This window comes from Procambarus clarkii, chromosome 10, assembly GCF_040958095.1.
Source record: "Procambarus clarkii isolate CNS0578487 chromosome 10, FALCON_Pclarkii_2.0, whole genome shotgun sequence".
NCBI lineage: Eukaryota > Metazoa > Arthropoda > Malacostraca > Decapoda > Cambaridae > Procambarus > Procambarus clarkii.
The window spans coordinates 23488345-23513954 of NC_091159.1; the positions used below are offsets into that span (position 1 = coordinate 23488345).

At 39.1% G+C, this 25610-nt stretch overlaps 1 protein-coding gene across 19 annotated transcripts in view; it reads left to right on the plus strand.

The window, feature by feature from the left end:
• LOC123746522 (uncharacterized) overlaps positions 1-25610 on the plus strand; it is a 200480-nt gene that overhangs the window by 166071 nt on the left and 8799 nt on the right. For 6 of the 19 annotated variants that reach the window (XM_069321733.1, XM_069321731.1, XM_069321736.1 and 3 more), the window contains exons 3-11: positions 2920-3227; positions 6105-6264; positions 7052-7152; positions 9250-9381; positions 9629-9802; positions 12126-12260; positions 12506-12611; positions 16481-17757; positions 19878-20028. In XM_069321733.1, coding sequence (XP_069177834.1) covers positions 2920-3227; positions 6105-6264; positions 7052-7152; positions 9250-9381; positions 9629-9802; positions 12126-12260; positions 12506-12611; positions 16481-17757; positions 19878-20028 — 2544 coding nt within the window. Of the gene's footprint in view, positions 1-1495; positions 2401-2919; positions 3228-6104; positions 6265-7051; positions 7153-9249; positions 9382-9628; positions 9803-12125; positions 12261-12505; positions 12612-16480; positions 17758-19877; positions 20029-21814; positions 21916-22196; positions 22398-25610 lie in introns of those variants that run through there. The other 13 variants (XM_069321729.1, XM_069321728.1, XM_045728079.2 and 10 more) reach the window with 8 other exon arrangements.

Genomic DNA, 25610 nt, shown 5'->3' on the forward strand with positions numbered 1-25610 from the left:
TCGAACACCTTTTGTGCGTATTCCAAATATATTATGACACCGACGTAGTAGTTCAATTAGTATGCAACAAGGATGTGTTGAATGGTTACCCACATCTCTGTTAAGACAATGTTGCCCCAGACATGCAGGTTTTGATAGAGAAAGACAAAGATTCAGCCCGCTATCAGACTACCAACTTTCACATGCCTGTACGCCCAGTGTGACACGTTATCAGTTGTTTAGGGCTGAGACCTGTGTGTACGGCCAGAACAAACCGTCCGCCAGCCTGCGACGCAGTCGTTGCTAGGATTAGGCTACAGGTTGAATTGAAATTGAAGTAAGTTTATTGAGGTAAAATACACACCAAGGGATGAGGTAGCTCAAGCTATTTTCACCCTGTTCAGCACATCGCGTTAATACATACATTGATACACATCACAAGCAATAAACGTATTACCGATCATTCTGAGAGTTAAACATATACTTTTCCTTAGGCTACAGGTGAGCTGGAATTAGGGCATGATCTTAAGTGAACAGGGGCATCAGTAGTGAAAAAAACTGTGCCCATTTGTTTCCGCCGCGGATCAAACCCGTAACCCTTAGGACTAGGAACGCCGAGCGCTGTCCACTCAGCCGTCATGCCCTCACGCTGGGTAGTGGAGGCAAGTGAAGGCATATATGGCCTTGCATGACTAACCATGCTGTGATCTGGGGGACTATGGCATCACGTAGACGCACTTTGTAACCCTTCATGTAGTCTAGGGCGGCCGCATGAATACTGATGCCTCTAGGTTAAAATAATAAGTTTAATTGTAATGCAGTTTCATAATATTACTCAAACCACATTCCTGACTCATAGCGTCATCCTCCTGCAGTACCTGCAGTTGACCACACACGCACAGGGGCTGGTGGCTGAGCGGACAGCACACTGGACGCGTGAGCCTGTCGCGTCGGGTTCGATTCCGGGCGCCGGCGAGAAACAATGGGCAGAGTTTTTCACCCTTATGCCCCTGTTACCTAGCAGTAAATAGGTACCTGGGAGTTAGTCAACTGTCACGGGCTGCTTCCTGGGGTGTGTGGTGTGGGAAAAAAATTTAGTAACAGTTGATTGATAGTTGAGAGGCGGGCCGAAAGAGCAGAGCTCAACCCCCACAAGCACAACTAACTGAACACAACTAGGTGAACACACCTAGTTGTCATATAAGCATTATATGACACAGAGTGCTGGGAAGACGGGACACCACAAGCGTAGCTCTCATCCTGTAACTACACTTAGATAATTACACCCCCCCCCATGCACTCGCTCAGACCCCCCCCCCCCCGTACACCCGTGACGCCGCCAGAGGTTCCAATAATTGTCTCAGGAAAGCGGTGTGACTGAAACCTTAATTAACTAAATTTTTATACATTTTTAAAAATTGTAGAATTTTTCTATTTTTAACTATGACCTTGTGGAGGGGTCCCCCCACGTGTAGCGCTGCCTGCTGAGGTTGTTGATAGTGGTTTCCGTTCTTGTGGCTCTGTGTTCTCTACCCCTGTGTTCTGTGGTGGTGTTCTGGGGGAGCTGGTGTCCCCCCGTGTTCTGTGGTGGTGTTCACGAGCGTATCTTGTGCTTGGCAAGGTACGGGCTCCATGCTGGGGCCGCATACTCCAGGATTGGTCTTACATATGTGGTATACAAGGTTCTGAATGATTCCTTACACAGGTTCCTGAAGGCGATCCTGATGTTAGCCAGCCTCGCATACGCCGCTGATATTCTCTTGATGTGTGTGGTGTGTGTACACGTACGTACATATATTGTGCGAGGAGAATATGTTGCGCTTACCAACTTCAGAATCCCTTTTAATTATATGGTTGATGAAACACTATAGAAACTGTTCTTTAGTATTTGAGCATCTTCCAGTTGAAAGATGCAAAGATGTCTTTGCATCTTGCAAAGACTTTTTTTGAGACCAAAATTGGAATATACAACAGTTGTGTGGTGGTCATATTTCAAGCAGCACATCAGTAAACTGGAAAAGGTGCAAAGGCACGCTAGAAAAGGGCTTCCGGAACCCAGAACAGTAGTAGTTATGAAGAGAAGCTACAAGTGTTAAATATGCCAAAACTAGACGATAGTAGAAAAAGGTGATATGATCCTCGCGTAAATAATGACCTGAATCTACCAAATTGACAATCTGAATTCCTGAAATCAGTAACCTCAAGAATAAGGATACACATTCAAGCTAAGGAAACAAAGGTGCCGAAAAAGTATTTTTTTTTTGTAAATAGAATGATAGACGGTTGGAACAAGTAAAGTGACAGTATTGGAGGCCAAAACCGTCAGTAGCTTCAAGCGTCATACGACAAAGAGTACTGGGAAGACGGGACACCACGAGCTTCTCTAGTTCCTGTAACTACACTTACCTAATTATACTTTAGGTTTGTACAGAGGTAATCAATCGTACATTGCGCCTAAGATTGCTTGTAATAAGCCTAGGTGAGGACAGGTAGTTACTGGTTTGGTTATTGCAGTTTTATTAATGTTCTTTATAATAGTACAAACTAGGCGTTTTAACATTACAGCATTTTTGTATTACCCATTTTAGTGTATGTATTGGATACTATCAATTATATGCAGGCGATGAGTCACAATACCGTGGCTGAAGTATGTTGACCAGACCACACATTATAGAAGGTGAAGGGACGACGACGTTTCGGTCCGTCCTGGACCATTGTCAAGTAGATTGTGAGAATGGACTTGAGAATGGTCCAGGACGGACCGAAACGTCGTCGTCCCTTCACCTTTTAGTGTGTGGTCTGGTCAATATCAATTATAGTAACATGATTCGTCCACATCAGCTCTGGCCCTCACATACGTGTGATGATTGGTAAATTGAAGCAGGTGAGATCACTAATCAATTACCTGTGAGAGATAATTAATTGTCGCACGTGTTGCAGGTGACGTGAAGGTAAGCACCACGGTGGAGACCTCGCTGACGCCCAGCGTGGGAGTGCCAGGGACCTCCGATGCCTGGGGCACCGCCACCAGCAACAGCGTGTGCGTCAGTGGAGGCCCGAGCTCCTCCAGCGGCGACATGAGTGTGGGAGAGGCCGAGGAGCGCCTCTTGAGGAGTGTAGTGAGGGGCTCCTCCTCCTACAGCAGGTTCATGACGCTCCACAGACGTCGGCGACGCAAGCCCCCCACGCGACTCCTGGAGCAGCCTCATCGGGCCCTTCTGGACGACCTCTATCACGGACCCACTCAAGTGAGTATAACTTGTTTTATTCTTATTACCGTTGAAAAACAAATATATAAGTGTTGCATGTGTTAAAGTGGTTCATCCACTAGCACTGGTTGGTACAGCGACAGCCTCGCTTCTTGCAAGCCAGCGTTCGATCACATAGTCCAATTGGTTGGGCATAGCCTGGCCTCAGGCCGGGCTCGGAGTAGAAGAACTCCTAGAACCATCTCCAGGTATGTTCCAGGATTCAGAGACGACATAACAGGCACCATAACTAAAATATTGGGATCGTCTCAAAGCTCTCTAAATGTACTCACTAGAAAGGAGACAGGAGATATCAAATATACAGGTGGAGAATACTAGAGGGCCATGACCCAAATCTACACAGTAAAATAACAACATACTGGAGTGAATGATACGGAAGAAAATACATAATAAAACAAGTGAAGAGCAGGGGTGCCATAAGCACAATCGGACAACACTGTATAAACATCAGAGGTTCAAGGTTGTTCAACATCCTCCCAGCGAGTATAAGAAATATTGCCATAGGGGGGTAGAAATAGCCTAAGCTACTCTATCCCTTTGAGATGTATTTATTGCTTATCTCAATAAACATACTTGAACTTGAACTTGCCATAACTGGGTACCTTCTTGAAGAAAACTATCTAGTTTTCTCTTGAAGTGCTGGACCAACCGTGCTGTGGTTGATATGTGGGCCTGCAGGTTGCTCCAAGCAACAGCTGTTGGACTACGCTCTCACAAGTAGAGCCTGGCCAAGGGCTGGGCTTGGAGAACAACAACTCGCATTCTCAAGACAATGGTCCAGGACGGACCGAAACGTCGTCGTCCCTTCACGTTCTAGTGTGTGATCTGGTCAACATTCTTCAGCCATGTTATTGTGACTCATCGCCTGCAACTCGCAGAACACCATCAAGCAGGTATAACATGGGAGGACCAAGAATAGTAGTAGTGGTGATGTATAACCCTTCACTAAATGACAGTAAACCCAGGGATGAAAGAACCAACATAGCAGTTACTACTATACTGTAATTGAAAGGGCAGCCTCTGTTGCCTGTAGAAATAGATCTTGTCTGCTTATCATGAGAAACTTCAACCCTGGAAAGATAGACTGGGAGAACAAATGACCACTGCTGATGCAGAAACACAAGTTAAACTATTGAACGTGGCAACAAGAAACGTTTTAGGACAGGGGACCCGCAAGGATGAACCAGCAAGACTTGACTTGGCATTCACTTTAAATGATTCAGACAAACCTTCGAAGCCCCCATGGGAATGTGTAATAACAGTATATTGATGTTAGTGTATCTGGTAGAAGTAGGGATTGCTTACTCAAGGAAAGGACCAGAATACACAAGGCTGTCATACCGAAAGGGAAACTAGGAGGAAATGTGAAAATTCCTAATGAAAATACCATCGGTAACAGAGCTCTGAGAAAAGGGTGCATAGACATGATTGCTGGAACAATCGTGGACATCTTCAAGAGGAACCTAGATGTTTTTGGATTGCCAGAAATCCTTTGACACAGTACCCCATAAGTCACTAATGCATAAGTTGGAGATGCAGGCAGGAGTAACAGGGAAGGTACTCCAGTGGGTAAGGGAGTACCCAAGCAGCAGAATATAGGGAGTCTCATTGAGGGGGTGAGGTCTCCAAGTGGAGTCCCATAGGGGTCAGTCCTTGGAGCTATCCTATTTGATATATGTAAACGATCTTCCAGAACAGAATAACTCATTCCTTTTAATGTTTGCTGATGATGCAAAAATCATCAGGAGGATTTGATGATGCAAAAATTATGAGGAGGATTAAGACAGAGGAAGATAGCAAGAGGCTACAAGATGACATGGACAAACTGAAGGAATGATCTAACAAATGGCTTCCACAGTTTAACTCCAGGAATGTAAAGTAATGAAGCTAGGTGGAGGGAGCAGGATGCCAGACACTAGGTACCCAATAGACAAAGTCCTTCATAAACAGACAAGGATCTAGTTAATATCACACTGAACCTGTCTCCTGAAGCCCACCTAAAAAGCATATTGGTGGCATATAGGAATCTGGCTAACATCTGAACTGCTTTCAGAAATTTGTGTAAATAATCATTTGGAACCTTGTATGCCACATATGTCAGACTGATCTTAGAATATGTGGCTCCAGCATGATCCATATCTTGTCAAGGGTGAAACAAAGAAGGTGGTTCAAAGGTATGCCACTAGACTAGTCCTAGAACAAAGAGGTAAGAGTTAAAAGGAAAGGCTTACGTGAATTGTACCTCGTGTCACTGGAAGATTGAAGAGTTTGGGGAGACGTGATAACTGCATACAAAATTCCCAGGGGAATAGACAGTAGATGCACATTGTTTAACACAGGTGGCACTTGCACAAGGGGACACAGGTGGAAACTGAGTACCCAAATGAGCCACAGGGACGTTAGAAAGAACATTTTCACTGTCATAGTAGTTAAAAGATGGAATGCATTAGGCAATGATGTGGTGGAGGCTGACTCCATACACAGTTTTAAATGTAGATATGATAGAGCCCAATAGTCTTAGGAACCTGTACACCAATTGATTGATGGTTGTACCTGTACACCAGTTGATTGCATTACACTAGTATGCTTATCTCTTTTTGCAAATGTTTATATACTGTAATATGATTTTTTAATTACTTTGTGCAATTACAAATAATTTTGGATACAATGAAATCACAAGAATGTAATGTGTGTGTATATTTATGTATGTATGTAAGTAATTCTGGTTAAGATACTTTTAGCCCATCATGGTCCAATCAGTAGTGAATGTGCCTGAAGAGTTTTAAGAATACCATTATATTGTTTTTCCCTGTATTTGTTATTCTAGGCTTCATATTGAAGCTTTATGGTTTTCAGTGTGTGCTGTCACAAGTTGGCGTGTGGGGCTTCAATGCCTTTGCCCTGGACAGTGTGTGTGGCGGGCGCCCTGTATCAGTGCTGTGCGTCTACCTTCTACACAAATATGGTCTTATACAGCATTTTAATTTTGACACAGTCACAGTCTGGAAATGCTTTAGTAAGTATTTAAACCTTCATGTACCTGTGTCCTGTATTCATATTTATTTTTTATTTTTACTGTTGTACATATATTAATGCAGAGACTTTAATAATAGAGGTCACACTGCTTTAGTATACACCTGCCGAACACACAACAAAACTACGACATTTCTGCAACGTTTGAACAAGTTGTAAGAAATTTCTGACACGTAAAAAGCTTTATAACAAGATGTAACAACTTTGTTACGAGTTGTAATAAGGTAACAATAGGGACCATTATGTTGGTCTGTACACGTCCCGGTAGGACGTTGCTTTGTGAAAGGTAGTGACATGCACCGAAGAGAAATTACCTGTATTAACTGTTTTAAAATTTATTACAAGAGGACAAATACAGAAAACGTTTAAATTTGTGCCGATATATACTACTAAAAGCATTGTAATAAATAAATTAAAAAAATACGTAAATGAAATATGGATATACCTATGCCGAGTTGGCTAATTAAACTGTCTTAAATTAAGGCAAGCTTTAATTAAAGACATGAAATCTAGGTTTGTTAGTAAATAATTTCTGCCAAATTAAAAGTTTTGCTAAATTGTGATACATCACGGTAAATTGTGGCTCCACTACATTAAAATATAATATCTGCCAAAACAATGAATGAAATTAATCTTAAAAATGTTTATAACAGGAACAACAATGCAAAAATTATATTGAATTGTTGAACATTCAGAAGTTAAATTTCCTTTTAATTTAAATACTGTATCCAAATTAACATGAGATAACTGATACAATGTTTTTATTTCAGGTTTAATAGAAGATGGATATCATGCCTCCAATCCTTACCACAATGCTATCCATGCGGCGGATGTGACCCAGGCCATGCATTGCTATCTTCAGGAGAAAGTGGTACGCATTCTGACCTTACACTCTCCATTCCATATTTCCTTAAAGAATAAAAAGAGGAAATAACACAAGGCCTATTGGCCCATAGAAGGCCATTCCAGTTATAAATAATAAATAAATAAATAAATAAATGTTTATTTAGGTAACGTACATACATACAAGAAATTTTTACAAAGATTGGTTGACTTATAGGTAGAGCTAGTACATACAATGCCTAAAGCCACTATTACGCAAAGCGTTTCGGGCATGAAAAACTTAAATGACAAGCTTAATACTAATTGAGCATAAAGAATAGAATGAAAACAAGAAATGAAAACATAGCTGAAAAAGCAGCACAAATACAATTATGTCGACAAACAGCGCTCTTTAAAAAAAAACAGACATTGGTTGACAATAGAAGGGTAAGGTAGGTTACAGGGAATTTATTAGGTATAGCTTCGTTTTTATCTTAAACTGGTTGAGAGAGGTACAGTCTTTAACATGGTTGGGAAGGTCATTCCACATTCTGGGCCCCTTGATTTGTAGAGCATTTCTAGTTTGATTAAGTCGTACTCTAGGAATATCAAAACTGTATTTATTTCTGGTGTAGTGCTCATGGGTTCTGTTACAACCTTCTATGAAGCTTTTGAGGTCAGGATTGGCATTATAGTTTAGCGTTTTATATATGTATAATACACATGAGAGAATGTGCAGTGACTTAATGTCTAACATATTCAGGGATTTGAGTAGGGGTACCGAGTGATGTCTGGGGCCAGAGTTGGATATTGTCCTAATAGCAGCTTTGTGTTGAGTAATTAGAGGACGTAAGTGATTTTGGGTAGTAGAGCCCCAAGCACAAATACCATAGTTGAGATATGGATAGATAAGGGAGTAATAGAGAGTCACCAGGGCAGGGCGTGGTACATAATATCTGATCTTAGAAAGAATGCCCACAGTTTTTGAAACTTTTTTTGATATATTAAGAATGTGTCCCTGGAAATTCAGCTTGTGGTCAATGAGAATGCCAAGGAATTTGCCATCTAATTTGTTACAAATTTGGGTATTGTTTATTTTGAGATTTATTTGATTAGAGGATTTATTGCCAAACAGAATATAGAAAGTTTTGTCAATGTTAAGGGTGAGTTTGTTGGCAGTTAGCCAAAGATGGACTTTATTTAGCTCAGTATTTACTGTGGCATTTAGAGCAAGGGGGTCAGGACTGGAGTAAATGAAGGTTGTGTCGTCAGCAAATAGAATTGGTTTGAGGTGTTGGGAGGCATTTTATAGTTATAGTTAGTTTATAGTTTTACAGTTATATCCACTGAATATTATTTTATATTTGATATCCCTTTAACGAGTTGAGGATGGAATGTCTTATGTTGAATTTTGCCTCTTAAATGTTATGCTTAGATTTTTGTAAGGATATACCCGGTATTTCGAGGGCTCCAGTGGAGGTTTCAAAAAAGGATTTGGCAGAAGTATTGTAATTATATTCATTAATGAGTATTTACATTATTGCAAGTTGTGCATGATTAATGTGTTTAACGCACTACCTAAGTGTATGTTTAACATATTAAACATACTTTTAGGTATTTTTAGGTAAACATTAGGTACATTTAGGTAAACATTAAAATGTGTGTTTGACACATTCCTAAAAATCATCTCTAATGCATTGTGTGCTTTTCTCTGAGACTAAGGGTCCCCTTCTTCCAGTCAGTGGGTGGTACTTCCTTTAACACACTGGTATAATATTTCAAAATGCTGTATCAATGTCTTTTGTAAGGAATTAAGATGATATTGTTTTAAGACGGATGGTTATATTAGACTAGTTATTGTTTCAACCTTGCCCCTGTGTTTTTATGCAGTAAGAGTTCTGCTTCTTAGCAGGACTTTTAAACTATTAAAATTAAAACAAATATTATTATTAAAGTGCACACAATATCATTATAGTGATTAATTAGTAGATCCAGTACAGAAAATGTATATGGAATAAGGACAACTAATATGCAAAGCATATTGGGCACAACTGGAGAACTGTATTCTCTTATTTTACATTTTTTTATTGTTAAAAAAAAATAAAGGAATATAGCTTTAGGAATTGTCAAGTATTTTATTTGACAGATTCATGAGCATATGACACCCCTAGAGATGCTCGCAGCTCTGGTCGCTGCGGTGTGTCACGACCTTGACCATCCGGGAGTCAATCAACCATTTCTTATAAAAACCGACAACCATTTGGCTGCACTCTACAAGGTATTGTTTGATATTAAACCACACAAATAAGATTTTTGTATTAAAATTTTAAACGTTTAAATAATGCAAAAGTCGGAATTTTATATCGTGCATTTCTATACAGTAGTACAGTAGATTTATTGGGACTGGAGCAGAGTTGATAAATATTAAAGTAGATTGATTTATGAGCAATATTTAATTTAATGTAAAACAGCCCATGCTATTTATAATTATATAATAAATTGATTAGTAACATTCTTTTATCTAGAACCTAAGTGTTCTTGAAAATCATCATTGGAGGTGTGCAATGGGCTGCTTGTGGGAATCTGGACTACTAGATTCTTGGGCAGCCGAAGATGTGACGGCTCTTCAGGATATGATAAGATCTCTCATATTGGCTACAGATATCACCCGCCAGCAAGAGTTTCTCACAAGATTTCGGGTATGTTTCGCCTTGGTTTTGAATTATTGTATTTTATTACAGTGAGAGCTCCCACAATTAACTACTGTTAAATTACCCTTAAATTATTACAATTAAGAATCAACACGACTACTGTCGTTACTATGATTGTATTGTACGTTGATTGGTGGCGCTGCTTTGCTCGGTGTCTGATCCTGAGGGTCTTCCCTCGGGTCTTTTTGCGGATCGGTCCAACCCAGTGTATTTACATTATAAATACACTAATTAATTAGGCATAATATGATGACCCCCCCTCACCTTCCACCAGTATGTGGCATAGATACATAGCTTTACACTCTTCATAATAAAGGGGTGAAAACAAATTAGTCTGGGAACCCAAATTTCCGTATTTCCTCTCTACAAAGGGCAGATTCGTTCTCCGATGTCAAGTCTTTACTTCTCTGAGTCACAGAAAACAAAGACAGGAGCAAGTGAAGAACAAAAGAAACTAAAAGATGCGAGTAATTAATAAAAGTGAGTCTGGTGTGTTAAGTTAATGTGAACGTAGACAGTACATTATAGTGAATGAAAAGTAAACCTTTGCTATTTCACATAATTATTGAGAGGGAAAAGTTAGAATTTTTTAGGTAAAGTAATTTGAAGTAAAAGTTGGTAACATGCCAAGATTTTACCAATTAATCATCAAGTTTATCAAAGAACAAGTTGAGAGAGTGGGGTTGCTGTCATGTTCATGTATTCTACAACTGGACAGTATTGAAATGTATCCTGAACTTCTTGTAACACTTCCACAGTGGGGGTAATTTAATTTAAATTTGGTTAGATTAAGATTATGTAGTGTTAATTTTAATTACCGTTAAAGTTTGTTGCTTCAATCAGAACTAGCAACTGTAGTTTATTATAATTGAGTACTGTACTTAGATTTAATGATTTAAATTAATTATTTATTTACTAAAACACTAAATTATCTTGATTGTGAGTTAATAAATTTGAAACAGCTTAGCTGTCTTAAAGATCCGTAGCGTAGAGGATGTGAGAATCACACACAAAGCTCGGGGCCAACCTCGTGGATAATGGCGGCCTCCAGGGCACTCGTCAGGGTGATGACTCCTCTCCTGTAGACAAATTCTTTATTAAATTTTGAAATCACACCTTGGTTATATAATGAACAATCCCAGAATTTGTCAGTGTTTGACTTTAATATACAGTTTAGAGATTCCAGCGAAATTACACTGATATATTCAATGAGAAAATAATCTAGAGCTTTTAGGTGACTAGAACCTGCGACAAAAGGCACTGCCAGCCACAAACTCTACCACTGTTTGTGGTAGAGTTTGTGGTAGCTACATTATATGTACACAGACACTAGTAGTTTGTTGGCTGGCTTTGATTATGGTTTAACCCTGAAGCCTAACCACCTCACTTTCAATATTCCATATACTGTACTCCAAAAATGATAAAATTTTAGGTACTGGGGAATGAATACTTAAGTCATGAGACAGAAATGTCACGGATGCTCGGAACGAGGTTATTCAGCCGTTGTGCAACTATTGCAGTAGTCATTGCTTTCTTTACGTGGCTTGACACCGATGTATTGGGTAGCTATCCCTACTCCATATCTATAACACCCAACCCTCCTCCCTCCTGCCCTCTCGACTGTCAGTCACTGCGAAGGTTAATAGTGATTTAGGAGTGGTCTCTAATTCTTGTGAACTGAAATGTTGCATAAGTAATATTAAATTGACATACTTATTAAGTGCAAAGTCCACACCCCTCTTTATTACAGAGACTTAATAGAACTACCACAGTTCTTCTTTTGTCTCGTGACAGGATGGGTTGATGCTCTTAAGTGGGAGAATATTTCCCACAGAAAGTAAGATTAAACAGTGGCATAAAGTAAATACTGTAGTATACAAGTAAGAGTGGCAGTGGATGATGAAAAGGTAATAAATGTGCATAACTGACCATGGGTTCCTGGAAAAGTACAGTAATTAAGTGTAGTTACAGGATGAGAGCTATGCTCGTGATGTCCCGTCTTCCCTGCACTGTCATGTAACGCTTTGAAACTACTGACAATTTTTGGCCTCCATTTGGTATGTGTGTGTGATGTAAAAGCATTAAGAGGAATATCTGAACATTATGATAGGGAACACAGATATGCTAGGCTACATTATAGGTACACAGACAAAATGATAGGTTATTTTATTGGTTATGCAGATGTGATAGGCGGCATTAAAAACTAAGCAGATAACATATGCTATAATGTTATGATAACACAGTAGGCCTATATAGATACAGTAACACAATAGATTACATAATGGCTAATAATATTGTTGGATATTTGCAGAGATACTTGGATGCTGGCAGCTTTGATATGCACGACCCAGAGCATCGGCACTTCTCTCTTCAGATTGCCCTGAAGTGTGCCGATATATGCAATCCCTGCCGACCGTGGGAAATATCTCGTAAATGGTCACACAAGGTAGCGTTCTTATTTTGACGTCACAATATTGGCATTTTAATATTTTTAATTTTTGTTTGTAAAATGATTTCCATTTGTGTAAAATGCAGTACAATGCATGATTCTATCTGAAGAAATTGTAGAGTTTTGTATAGATTTAGAATTGGATATAATTTTATTAGACCAAACAATTTTTTAATATTTTCTCTTGTTTGGTGTAATAGAATTTTAAATTTCCACTGACTGACAAGCCTCCTCCTTTACAGATATGTGACGAGTTTTATCGACAAGGTGATTATGAGCGGCAGTTAAACCTTCCCATCACACAACAGTGTGATCGCCATGTTACGTCAGTGGCTAAAATCCAAATAGGTATGATTTGTTGAGAAAATATCATGATTCTCTTTAATGTTGAAAATCTATACAGCACATTTAAAATAATAATTCAGTAATACAGTACATATTTAAATAAGTCAAATTGTATAACCTCGGACAAATGCTTGGTTAAAAATGTTTTCAGGGACGTCTCTTCTCAATTTTAACAATATTACCCTTTTTATAAGTCAGAAATCCAACTTTTATGAAGATCACTTTATATTGAAACACCAATCATTGCGGGGGATGACATAGCAGCTCCACTCCCCCTCCCCCCCCACCAAACATATCCCATATAAAATACAGTATAACAAAAACCATTAAAATAATTACTTGAAACAAGGTGGTTTAGAAAGAAAAAGGACCACCCTCAGCATGGACATGTAGGTGGCAACGTGTGAGAATAGCCAAAGAAAAATGCAATTAATAACAGACGAGTTTCTGCCATTTATAATCCTCGTTGTAGTGCTTCATTGTGTAACAAACGCCAACTGCTGTGGTGTATTATCTGATTTTAAATGCTCGAATTGTGAATCGGTGACTGCTTGAGTGCGGTAGGACTTGTTTTTCAAGTGTGATGGTGTAAATGATGTCATTTACAATTATCTTGGCTGTTAGGCTTGAGGTCTCCCTTGGCCAATGACTGACCTTTTCCAGGATGCAATCCACAGTAGTTGCCTAACTCCCAGATATTTATTGCTAGGTGAACAGTGACATCGGGTACAATGAAACATGCCCAAACATCTCTTCCTGCCCATGAACTGAACCCAGGACCATTCTGTTGAAAGTTTACCACTGCACCACAGTCTTTTTATGTTTAATTATCTGTAACCTTGCAAACAGTAAGTCACAATATGATAAGGTAAAACACCGTGGTTGAAAATTAGATGCCCAACTCGCACGTCTGAAAATAAAGGAAGTGATGTTTCAGTTCATCCTGGACCATTACAGTATTTATTTATTTTTAGATGTATGTGTTGGGTGTCTAATCTGTAACCTCATTTCACTGTTAAAATTATTTCTCTGGAATGGTCTCCTCCCTGTAATAAACGTGAGAAATGAGAATATGATGACAATGTTTGAGAGTTGGTGAGTTATTATGCTCACCAACTGATTATGCTCTTGGGAATACAGTACAGAGAAGAGAGCTCTCTTAATTCACCTATGAAAAATACTTATACTGTATGCCAGGTTACTAATTTGTGCAAAAAAAAAAAATATTAACCTTCTGGAATGGAAAAATATTGAAAAAGGCGGAAGACAAGTTTACTAAAAAGCAGGGATACCATGAGAGGAGCATTTACGTCCAAAATCTGAGAGCTATTAACCTTTATAGGTTGATCAGGGGATTGCAACGTAAGCTTCGAACAGAGATGCTGTGAGTTTGTGTTAGCATCAGACAAGCCATTCAGGGTTAGTAACACAAGCTTTATTAATGAAAATATGGCTAGGTTAAGTTTCCATTTTCTTAAAGAATGCAAAGTCTTCAGTATTGCATCTAAGGGCGTCGTCATTTTTGTCTATTTTGATTACCATGATCGGGGGCAGGGCACCTGTCTTTAGGCTCATACAGGTCCCTTTTCCCTGTAACTACTGACTACTCGGGTCAGCTAGGTCAACTATTGACCTGTCTCGAGATACAACCCCATAGCAGTTGCTTAACTCCCAGCTACCTTTTTACTTCTAAGTGAGAGCAGAGGCAGCGGGTGAAAGGAATTGTGTTCAACTGGTTATGTCCCACCCAGTGATTGAACCCAGGTACCTTGGTTGTAACCCAGAGTAGTAGAGTAGACAATATGTAACACTACACTCCGTGTTGGACAGAGAAACCTTTTTGAGATGTTGGCTGGAGAATTCTTAATCTCCTTATACATTCACCTTATTGGATAGTGTTTCAGTATATATGTTATATGCATTGTGTTAGCATTAATGCTAAAGACCTGGAATATATAAATGTGCATTTTAATTGCACAATTTTAATTCTCCATCATCGCAATATATGAAAAATATAATACATGTGATATGTCCAGATTTCATGACTAATTATTAACTACTCGTGTAAGACTAACTGAACTCTACAGAATTTTTATTTTAAGATGCATTTGAAAGCACAATATATAAGAATAAATAAAACTGCAGGAGGTCTGTTAGCCGATACAGAGCAGCTCCTATTTTGGGCTATTCACTTTTTCATGTGTATGATCTCTACATATTAAAGGCCAGGTTCATGAAACATCAAAGTTTACATAGGAAAAGAAAATATGGTGGTCAAGTTTACAAGTTCGTAGAGCACAGGTGTTATGCTTTTTGAACCACCCTATCCTTTTGCCTAATACATCACATTTTTGTATAGAATTGAGAACTTTTCTTTAAAAATGCAACCAATCAGTGAAAATGAAAGCACTGTTATATTGACATTTTCTAGGCATGAGCATTGTAGGTTATGTGGGTTGCTTGGATTTGTACATTTCTGGTTAGGCAAAGCTGTTGAACTTTTTTACGGAGTGTCAAATCCTGAACGAACTGTATAAACATTTTAATGCTCGATATGAATAAAAACGTTAAGACATAAGTTGTGCTGCATCAAAGACACTTTAGCATCATCACACACTTGCAGGAGAAACCGATCAAGTATTCTGCATTATATTGTGCCTAGAACTACCTTAATGTTGACTACCTGTTGTGGTTCTGGGGACCAACGCTCCCCCAGCCCAGCCTCTCGCCAGGCCTCCTGGTTGGTGGTCTGGTCAGCCAAGATGTTTGATGCAGCTGCTTCCAGCCTGATGTATGAATTCCAGCCTGGTTGATCAGGCATCCTTTGAAGGTGTTTATCAAATTCTTTTTTGAATACTGTGAGATTTTGGCCATTGATGCCCCTTATGTGCAGAGGAAGACTGCTGATAAGTCTTGGGCACTTCATGTTGAGAGTTCTCTCTAATGTACCATTGCACCTCTGCTTTTCAGTGGTGCTATTTTACACATCCTGCCATACCTTCTGGTTGCATGTGGCATTATTTCTGTGTGCAGGTTTGGAAGTGGTTCCTCTAATATTTTCAAAGTGTAAATTGTTATGTATATCTGTGCTGCTCTAGAGCACATACATTTCTTAAGCATCCACAATAATTAATGTTTTATTGAGTGGATTCTGGAAGTAAAAGACCTTTGCATGTTCTGCAGGTCAGCAATTTCCCTCAGCTTTGAATGGGTGTGTTAGTGTGCAGCAGTATTCCATCCTAGGGAGAACTAGTGTCTTGAAAAGTATCATCAATTTGACGGTGATGCCACAATCTTGCTCTAGGGAAAATGTTGGCGACTAGCATTTGTGCTGGCCAGAATAAGGTAACAAACATGTTTGTGGTTTTGTTTATTTTACAGAAAATGACGGCAATGGGATAATAAACTCCAGGTAAAATTGAAATAAAGTAAATGAAAATGAAGAGAAATTGATAACATGTGTAAATGAAATAGTCAATAACATGGAATAAAGATGAGTACTACTAAATACTACACATCACTCTGAATCCTAACAGTATTACTGGGTACGAAATTGTAAATTAAAAATGAAATTTATATTTCTCTCATGACATGTACAGTACTAGAAATTGTTAAGAATGAGATATTGAAAGAAATTCTTAATGCAAGAAATTAATGTTGATATGTCTGGTGTGCTGCTGCTTTAAAGAATGTAATGGTTACAAACAATAATTGGCATCTTCTCTCTTAACCCCACAGACTTAACAGGAAAATGTTCAATTATTTTTCTTTGGAATAAAAAGCTTGAAATATATGATGTGCTCAATTTAAGAAGTGCCTGATAAATTTGCCATCTTCAATGAGAAGTGTCTAATTGCTTCTTTTTATTTCAGGTTTCATCAAATTTGTTGTCTCGCCACTATTTGTTGCTTGGGATAGATGGCTAGAGACAAATCTCTCAACATCCATGGTGACCCATATGAATAGAAATCTTGCTTTATGGGAAGATCAGCTGGTTCGGGAGGCTGCTGAAGAGACTGCTACGGAGATCTCTTTCGTCCCAATGGACTCCCCTCAAATGCCTGTTGAGGAACCTGAAGATGATGCAGATGAAGCAGATGGGGGTACCACACCTAGTAGCAGTGGAGATAGTCATCAGTCTGTATTGGGATCCTTAGAAAATGTGTCGAGGTCACTTCAGCTGGGACGAAGACATTCTGTGCCCTTGAATCTGCCTCGTCTCGTTCCCCGTACAGTAATTAGGAGGGAAAGTTTACCTGAGGTTGGAGGTCCACCTTTGGTGGTAGAGACTGTGATGATGGGAGGGCTCTCACTAACCTCTCTCACATCTCATACTATTGACCCCAATTCCACTCTGACTGCTGATGCCCTTCTACCTGACCCATCTATCACAACAATGGGTGGGGTGAGTAGTGGACGATCACGTCATGCCTCTAGACTTTCACGAAGAATGTCCCTCCCTCCTCTGTGGCCTCAACATCCACGTTCTCGACCCTTACAAACATTGCTACCAATGTCGCCTACTCCTAGTGAGGACTCTACTTCCCCTCTGGACACTCAGGAAAATTCCCCACCCTCTGAAGAGCCTGAACAAAGAACAGAAATTGTAGGTAGCTCTGCACAGGGTAGTGTTGGGGACAGTGGTAATGATTGTGAAGATAGTGGTGGTTGTGGTGGGTGCAATAATAGTGGCGAGTGCTGTGAATCTACTGAACAAACGCACAGATCAACAAGGGGTGATACTGTGTCTTCAGTTCGGGAGTGTAGTGTTCACAGTAGGAAGTCTGTTCAAAGTTATCAAGGTGCTACATTCCTTTATCCTGATTGCTCAGATGGTCTTCATTACAGAGCTCTTGGTAGCAAGGTGCTAGTGCGACGGGCTTCACTAGACAGTACAAGTGTCAGCAGTAAGCGTGAGTTCCTGGATCGTTTAGCATATGAAGGGAGTAAGTTTGCTCGTGTTGAGCGTTCAAACAGTGAAGTGGATAAAGAAAATAAGGCACCCAGAGAACCATTAATCAGTAGGGACCGACAAGTACCGTTTTGGAAAACTCGTGCTTGGCGAAGTCTCAATTATGAGGATGAAAATGCTGTTGACCATAGAGAAAAAATGGTTAAGCCAGGCATATACAAGCTCAATCAAACTCAGGTATGTACACAACCTTATGCTATTCATTATTATGTTTGTTAGTTTCTTCATAATTGTTTTACTCCTTGCACATCATCATTTGGCATCATTTCCCTATTCCCAATTCCATGAGGTAGAAAGGCAGCACCCAAAAGAAAATAGGGAGCAACGTACAGAAATAACTGTGTACTCACACCACCATCCATTCGCTAAATGGATAAAGGGTCCCAGTAACACAGTTGGGTTCATTCTCAATGCACAATAAAGAATTCTGGGTTTGAATCCCAGGTGGGACAGAAATGATTGGGCACATTTCCTTTCACTTGATGCCGCTGTTCACCTAGCAGTAAGTAGGTACTCGAGAGTTGGTCAGCTTTAGGGGTTGCATCCTGGACGGGCACGCGGGGAACTTGGTGGTGAGGTGGTACAGAGTTCCACACACCACCAGTATGGGCTCACCATAGCCCGTGCTACTTGGAACTTCTTGTTCCAGGTAGCGAATCTTTAACAACAACAACTGGACGGGCAGTAATTGGGCCTGGGGGGGGGGGGGGGCAAAGGGAGGGGACGGACCTCGATAAAAGCTAAACATGCATGAATACACCCTGGCTTCCAGTCCCCCGACACAAGGAATTATTATTACAGTATTATTATTAAATCTTGCACACTGAACGGCTGTATTTAAACTCATAACTATCAAACTCCAGCAAAATATCCACTGCAGTACCCATCCATTTGATACAACTGTGTTTGTGTAAAGTGCTTCTTGCAAGTTGTCATTTAAAAATAAATATTTTCACGTCTTTCTGGAAGGAAACAGATAGAATAAATATCGTTAGCATCCACAAAAATTGACAGTTAAACGTAAGAGTAGATTTTAGGAATCTAGTAAAGGTGGCTTGTGGGACACTACACCTCATATGTGAGACCCATTTTGGAGGAAGCCGTCTTGAGATTGGAATTCCCATCTAAAGAAGCATGTATCCAAACTAAAATAAATATTTTTTATTTAATATTTATTTATAATAAATTTATTTAATATTTATTTATAATATATACATACATACAAAAGTTCTTACATTCTTGTAAAGCCACTAGCACGCATAGCATTTCGAGCGGGTCTTTAATCTTAATTTTTCCCGGAATACGACCCGCCAAATCATTTTTAACAACCAGGTACCCATTTACTACTGGGTGAACAGACTAAAGTTAAGGCTTGGTGCCGGTCAATCCTTCCCAGCCAGGATACAAACCAAAGTGCTCACAAAGCGCTGGGCGAGTGTCTTACCACTGTGCCATGGGGACTGTAAATCATAACTTCATGGAGAAAGAGAATTTGTGATGCAGACGTGGAGAACTTGTTTAAATTATTTTAAAATGTGATCTCGTTGAGAAAATCCAGGCGAAATGAGACAAAATTGAGACAATGTGTGCAAGAGTGATGGTAGGGAAGTGGTCAACTTACAAATGATTGAGATAGGCAACTATTATGGGCTGCATCCTGAAAAAGTTAGTCATTGGCCTATGAAGATCTTAATAAGCCTTACAGGCTTCCTGTCCCCAATAATGGAAAACCAATATGAAGAATTAAAACTAGAAATTTCATGACTTTTATTTAGGGCAGATTTTCAAATATAATTTATATCAAAATGTATCAAATTAGAAAAGTAGGCTCTGTAATTGCATGAATCTTCTAATGGCTTATAAACAACAGTTAGGTTCTAACACAAATTTGTAGAAAATTCTGGGGCAATTTTTTTTTTTTTTTTATAAATATGAAAATACCTTTCTTGGAAGCACTTTCATAATTTTCTTCATAGTTTTGCTGCTGCCTTTCTGGGTGAAGTGATATATTTTTGGACAAGAACTTCCCAAATCTGTAACCGTTACAGTGCAAGATAATTATGTGTTTGTACTTGTTGTAATACTGTAGTAAAAACTTACTAACTTCTCCCGGCCATGTGACTAAATGCTTTTAACGCAAACATGAAATGAAATGATAGTGACAACGCTTTCATTTCATTTGTGGGTCGAGTTATTCGTTTGTCATGTTGCTGTGACATTTTCTGTACTAAATGCTTTACGTAGCTTGATAATAGCATTCATTACCCCCAAAATGTTAGACTAATCTGCATTAACAGGGAAGTATGTTCATTCATGGTCGTCGGGGCTCGGCTCCACTCCTACGGCCTGACGAATTGTGGGGTGGCCTCAGAGGTGGTGCAGAGCGACCAGATCAGCGTTATTTGTCCACTCGTAGGGGATCGGCACCCTCCCAGCCAATCCATCAAGGTGAGACATCTTTGCAATTTTACTACACAGTAGTATGATCATGCTTCAATAGTTTTGCTAGAAAGTGACATAAAAGAAATATGCTTCCAATATCAAAGTATGTGCCAATTGTTTTTAATAATTTCAGACCTATTGCAACATGGTCTAAATACATTTTTCCTTTATGCTATGTCTACTATGGCTTTCTGTAAATGTTTGAGACATAAAAGTTTTAGTAGTTAGGTAGAAGTAAATGTAGACAGAAACATGCTATACCCTTTAGTGATGATTCAGAATTTGTTTACAAAGATTCATAGTTGTCTTGAACAAAAGTTAAGATTTTTAATTATTCATAAAGATTTTATGGGGGTAGTTTTGCATGGAGAATTCCAGAGATAAGCATGAAATTCAGTGTTTGATGCCTTCAGTGTTAGTTTTGAAAGCCGCTTCTGGTAGGGCCCCTTAGCAGCTCTCTGAGGTGTACATGTTAGTATAACCAAGCCTTGGGAATCACGCCAGGCCTCACGAGTTCCACTCTGCCCTGGGAGCCAGGACCAGAATCTGGGTCTCTTTACAAGACTAAGGAGAGCTTTGGGATCAGAATTCTACCTAACTAGAATTTCCACCTAACCACCAGAAAGGTTAGGGGCAATAAAACAAGTGACTGCTTGAAAAATAGAAATGAGAAATGAACCCTGAGGCAAAGAAGGTAACTGATCATTGCTGCTAGTGAACCACCTCAACCTTGAAGCTCCCAGTCAGGTGCCAATCTCTCATTTTCATGGTATCAGTCACACCATTCTTTTGGGAACGTTGAAGTGCAGCTTTCTTCACCTTTCTAAGCCCTGCCTCAAACCACAAGCATTACAACTTTATGCTTGCCTGCCGGTGTAAGAGCAGCGGCCTAGTAGCTGGTGACTTGTGTGTCCTTGCCTTACAATTCGGGCTTAAAAAAAGTGAATATTTAGATTGGTGTTGGGTGCCATAGGTGAGACTGGGTGTTGGAGGCTTGGGTATAACACACATGTTCTGGGCAGCTACTAAGGGCCCACCAGGGAAGGGTGCTTCATTATATTCAATGCTTGATTTTTGTAATAAATATTATATTTTAAAACATTTTAATAATTACAATTTTTAAGCAGTCCATTGAAGCTTTACTAGTCCCCAAGAATAATGGAAAGATTTTCTTTTGATGTACAGGTATTTGAATTCAGAATAGTTTATACATATATTTTTCATCAGTTGCTACCCAAAGCTAGGGCCACCCAAGTCACTACCTAAACTGAGACAAGTAACTTATTAAATGGTCTTATCCTGTAGTATAGAGGTGAGGCACAGTGGGGGAAGTATACCTCAATCCACCATCAAGAGATACCACTCACTATGACCCCAAAGAACAGGTCAAACCACTTGACATGCCCTTGAAATGACCATCAGGATTGCAAGAACAATAGATTATTTTTTCTGAAAATTTTTGCAGTACAGTATTAGTATTTGGTCTCTTCTCCTACCACCACCAAGTGACAGCGCTAGCTAGTACAACCTCATTGGAGAAGTTACGTTCTCCACGGTGTTCTCTGCCTATATATTACGGGTCAAGACCATTTATAAAGTTGTCAGTGAGGCTCAAAGCCTGCAGAGCCTGCCATGCTAGCAGTGACCTGGTTGGACCCATGACAATGGCTCAAAGGAGCATTTGAGGTGCCACTTGGAAAGTATAGTTTCATTCTCCTCAACCCTCATTTTTTCAGGTGTAAATTATGTTAAAGTAATAATTCATTCATTTTCAATTACAATCTCTTTCAAGGTAAACTAAGTGATCATTCCCCATACACACTGTGAATAGTAAGCCATCATAGTGCAGAGTAACCAGCTAAAGCTATGGATTGAAAAAGCTCAGGAATGAAGGTGCATATAATTAGTGTCATATTCATAATTATTGAGAATTAATATAAATCTGCTATTTTACAAAATATGAATTTTATAGTTACCTTTCTAGTAAGGCTTGAAATTTCTGCTATCGTTTCATGTCAAATGCATTATGGCTTCTCACTAGTTAGCACTTAATGTTGTAGTGAATTGGAAAATGTTGAGCCACAGAAAACTGTTAGATATCACTTCTTCATTGTCAATATGTCACAGAATTTTACATTAAAATGAATAACTTACCATTATCCTCTCCTGTCTAGGACATAAATTGCTGAAACTTGGCCATGCTGGTGGTCTGCTTGGGGCCTGTGGTGGTGGTATTGGTGGTGGTGGTGTAGGAAGTATAGGTGCCGGGAAGATTGGCGGCCAACCCCCATTAAAACGACAGCGCGCTTTTCCTCAGCCACTGAATCGCACTAATTCCTTTTCTATCCTAGAGCCTTTCATTGCTTCCATATCAGGTACGACTGAAATTGCCCATTTATGAAAAATTAATGCTTTGCAAAGTAGCCTGCATTATTTTAAGCTTAGAAAACTGTAGTTTTATGCATGTGCAGCAGTTATTTGAAGACTGTTATTTCAATCAAATATACTGTACTGTACAGTATATTGAAGAAATATGCACCAATAATAATACAATTTTTACAGCACTAATGAACCACTATTAAAAATTTAAAGATACACTGCACGCATTTTCCGGCTGTGCATCAGTTAGCCGGAGTCAGTGAGCATTTGCTAGTGCTTTACATGGTATCTGCTGTGTGTTTCTTTTCTCTCTGATAGCCTTCTACTGTAGCTCCATCTATAATGCAGACCACTTGATAGACATTAAACTGCACATTATATATATATTTTTCTGTGCTACAAAAGTTTATCGCCACATCAATCTTTGTTACATTATGTAATCTCTAATTTTACTCTTACCAGTTTAATGGTGCTTAAACTATTATACACAAGTATATACTGTGTGTATATCCATACATTAACTTTTAATTTCATAGTGTAAACAGTCTACCAAGGACAGCCTCCTCAGCTTGTGTGCTGGCACATACAGTATTGGGCAAACTGATCATGCCAGGTGCTTGCGAGAGAGACTATCCAATGAGGACACTATTCAGGCAGTTTGCCTTTGCAAATGCCTCTTGCCCCCTTGTTCTAGACTGGGAAGACACGAGGATCGGGGATCTATACAGACTGAGGTGAACCATCTGAAAAGAATCGGCAAATAAAGAACACAAAACATTTAATCTCTTCAAGGAATGTTTTAACAAGTACTGAATAAATAGAACCAAACTCTGACAAGCAGCTAATAAGAGTATCAGCTGAATTTCCTCTCTGCCACCAGGTGGCGGCCAGGTCCACACCAGGCCCAGATAAGGGAAGACACTTGCTTGGAAAGTCACATCACACCTTGTGCTATCTTGCAGAAGCAAGCTGTTGTTATCTCAGATGAATACTCATTGTGCATTAAGACTATTGTAGGTACCTCAAAAGTATGGAATTTTCATGCTTGAACATTTTCTTGAGCATGTGTGTTCACATAGTGTCTTGCTACCGTGCACCAATTTGACTATCTGCAGGGTGCCCTTCCATAATGTTGCTAGCAAAGACTGTTTGCTACCAGATATCTTCTCAAAGCTATCTTTTTTCTTTTATAATAAAAGTGGATACAGTATAGCTCATGTTAAACCTTAACCTACTAGTTTTGGTTGGGATTTCCCTAGAGCACAAGACACCAATTGTTTTATAAGACAGTTCCCAGTTACTGCTAGAAGAACAAGGGTAAACGGTTAAGGATTGGTGTCCAGTCAAACCTCCCTGGCCAGGGTTCGTACCCAGACATGTTTTGTTCCTCCTTTGGGCCAGACTTCACTCGAGTTGATCGTGTCCCAGGTAGTTCTTCGGAATTTGGTCACAGAAGAGACAAGTGCCATCCGGAAAAGGGATGCTTCACTGCAATCAATGCACTATTTTTACTATCTAAAAATATTTGTAATGAGTTTCTATTGTATTTATGGAAAGAGCACACCATTTTCATAATAGAAATGTAATAACAGAAATGAGAGAATGTGAATCATTCTTATTGATTCTATTTATAATGTTCTAAGCATTGGGAACTCATATGGTCTAGTATTGAAAGTAATTGAATCATATTTTCTATTAGTAGTGAAGAGTGTTAGAGGATGTGATCTTTCCACGGGGATCTCACAAGGGTGAGCAGAGGATGAAGGAGTGGTAATCCTGAATGAAGCTGTGTTGAAATATAATTACAGTATCAGGAAACCAGCCACCAGGATTACATACTAAGAATAGCAATAGTGGGGGGACATGAAGATATCCCCTATATTAGTCATTCACAAGCTTTCCAGCCAAACACCATAAGATCTAGGCAGATGCAACAAAATATGCCTGTCATGGAAAAAGTTAACCACAGTGGCATGGGAACTGAGCTAAGTTTCTATTACTTGAGATTTTATTCACGGAAATATATTGGGAAATGAGGACCTCCCACAAGGGTGGTAAAGCATTGAAAGTAAAACTGGTGGACACACTGGATAAGCACTTCTTGAAGCAAACCATAGACTCGTCCAGTAACACTCGACCTAGTGTTTACCCAAAATGAGGCCGATATCAAGAAGATTGTGCAATGCCTTTAGAAATTGCAGATGTGGGGACTAAAGGATGGCAAAGGCCCTGCCTTAAAGAAGTGCCATGGGGAAAGGAATTAGCGGGGAAGACACTAAATAGATTTGATGAAATTCATAGCTCCTTTACTCTTATTTTTAAGTTACATTACCAATATTGTATTCTAGATTTTGGATTTGTGTATACACATGATTTTGGATCTTTTTACATTGTTTGGCAAAACCTTAAACTTCACATACAATTTAAATTTTGTTTATAACAAAGTTTCTGCTAAATTCTCATATTACACTTTCCTCTTATTTTGTTAACATTTCTTAAAGTTCCTTTTAATACTGATGTTCTATTATTTGCTAAAATAGTGAACTGATGGTTCAAATTTTTTGGTAAATCTAGGGATAAAAATATCTATTTTGATTTCTTTTGGCCATGGCAATTCAAATAATGGTTAGTCATCCTGTATATATACAACATGTGTGTTTCTGAGTGATGGTGATGGTTTTTCAGTAGTACATCCCACAGAACAGGTGGGAAATAAGATCAGCACTTGACACATCGTAGATCTGTGCAGTGCAAAGTTAGGTGTTCATTTCTAGTCATTCAACCAGTACATAATCCATATTGCAGAGGACAGTTATAACAATAATAATAATAATAATAATAATAATTAATAATACAGTAATAATAATAATAATATTTGTTATAAAACATATGTGAAACAGTTCAGTGGAATGTCCATAGTTACACAAATTAAAGCTACAAATACACTGTGTTTGGGCATTAGATTAGCAAGTGAATTCGCATTACGGTGTATTATTATTTTTATTATAATAATAATGATGATGATGATGATGACGAGCAGTGGTCTCAATTGTGAGATCATTATGACATAGCCTTAGATGCCATGGAAGACAAGCAAAATGCTGATGTAATATACACAGATTTTGCAAACACCTCGACGAGCACCTTCAAAGGATACCTGATCAACCAGGCTGAGACTCGTATGGTAGGCTACGAGCAGCCACATCGAA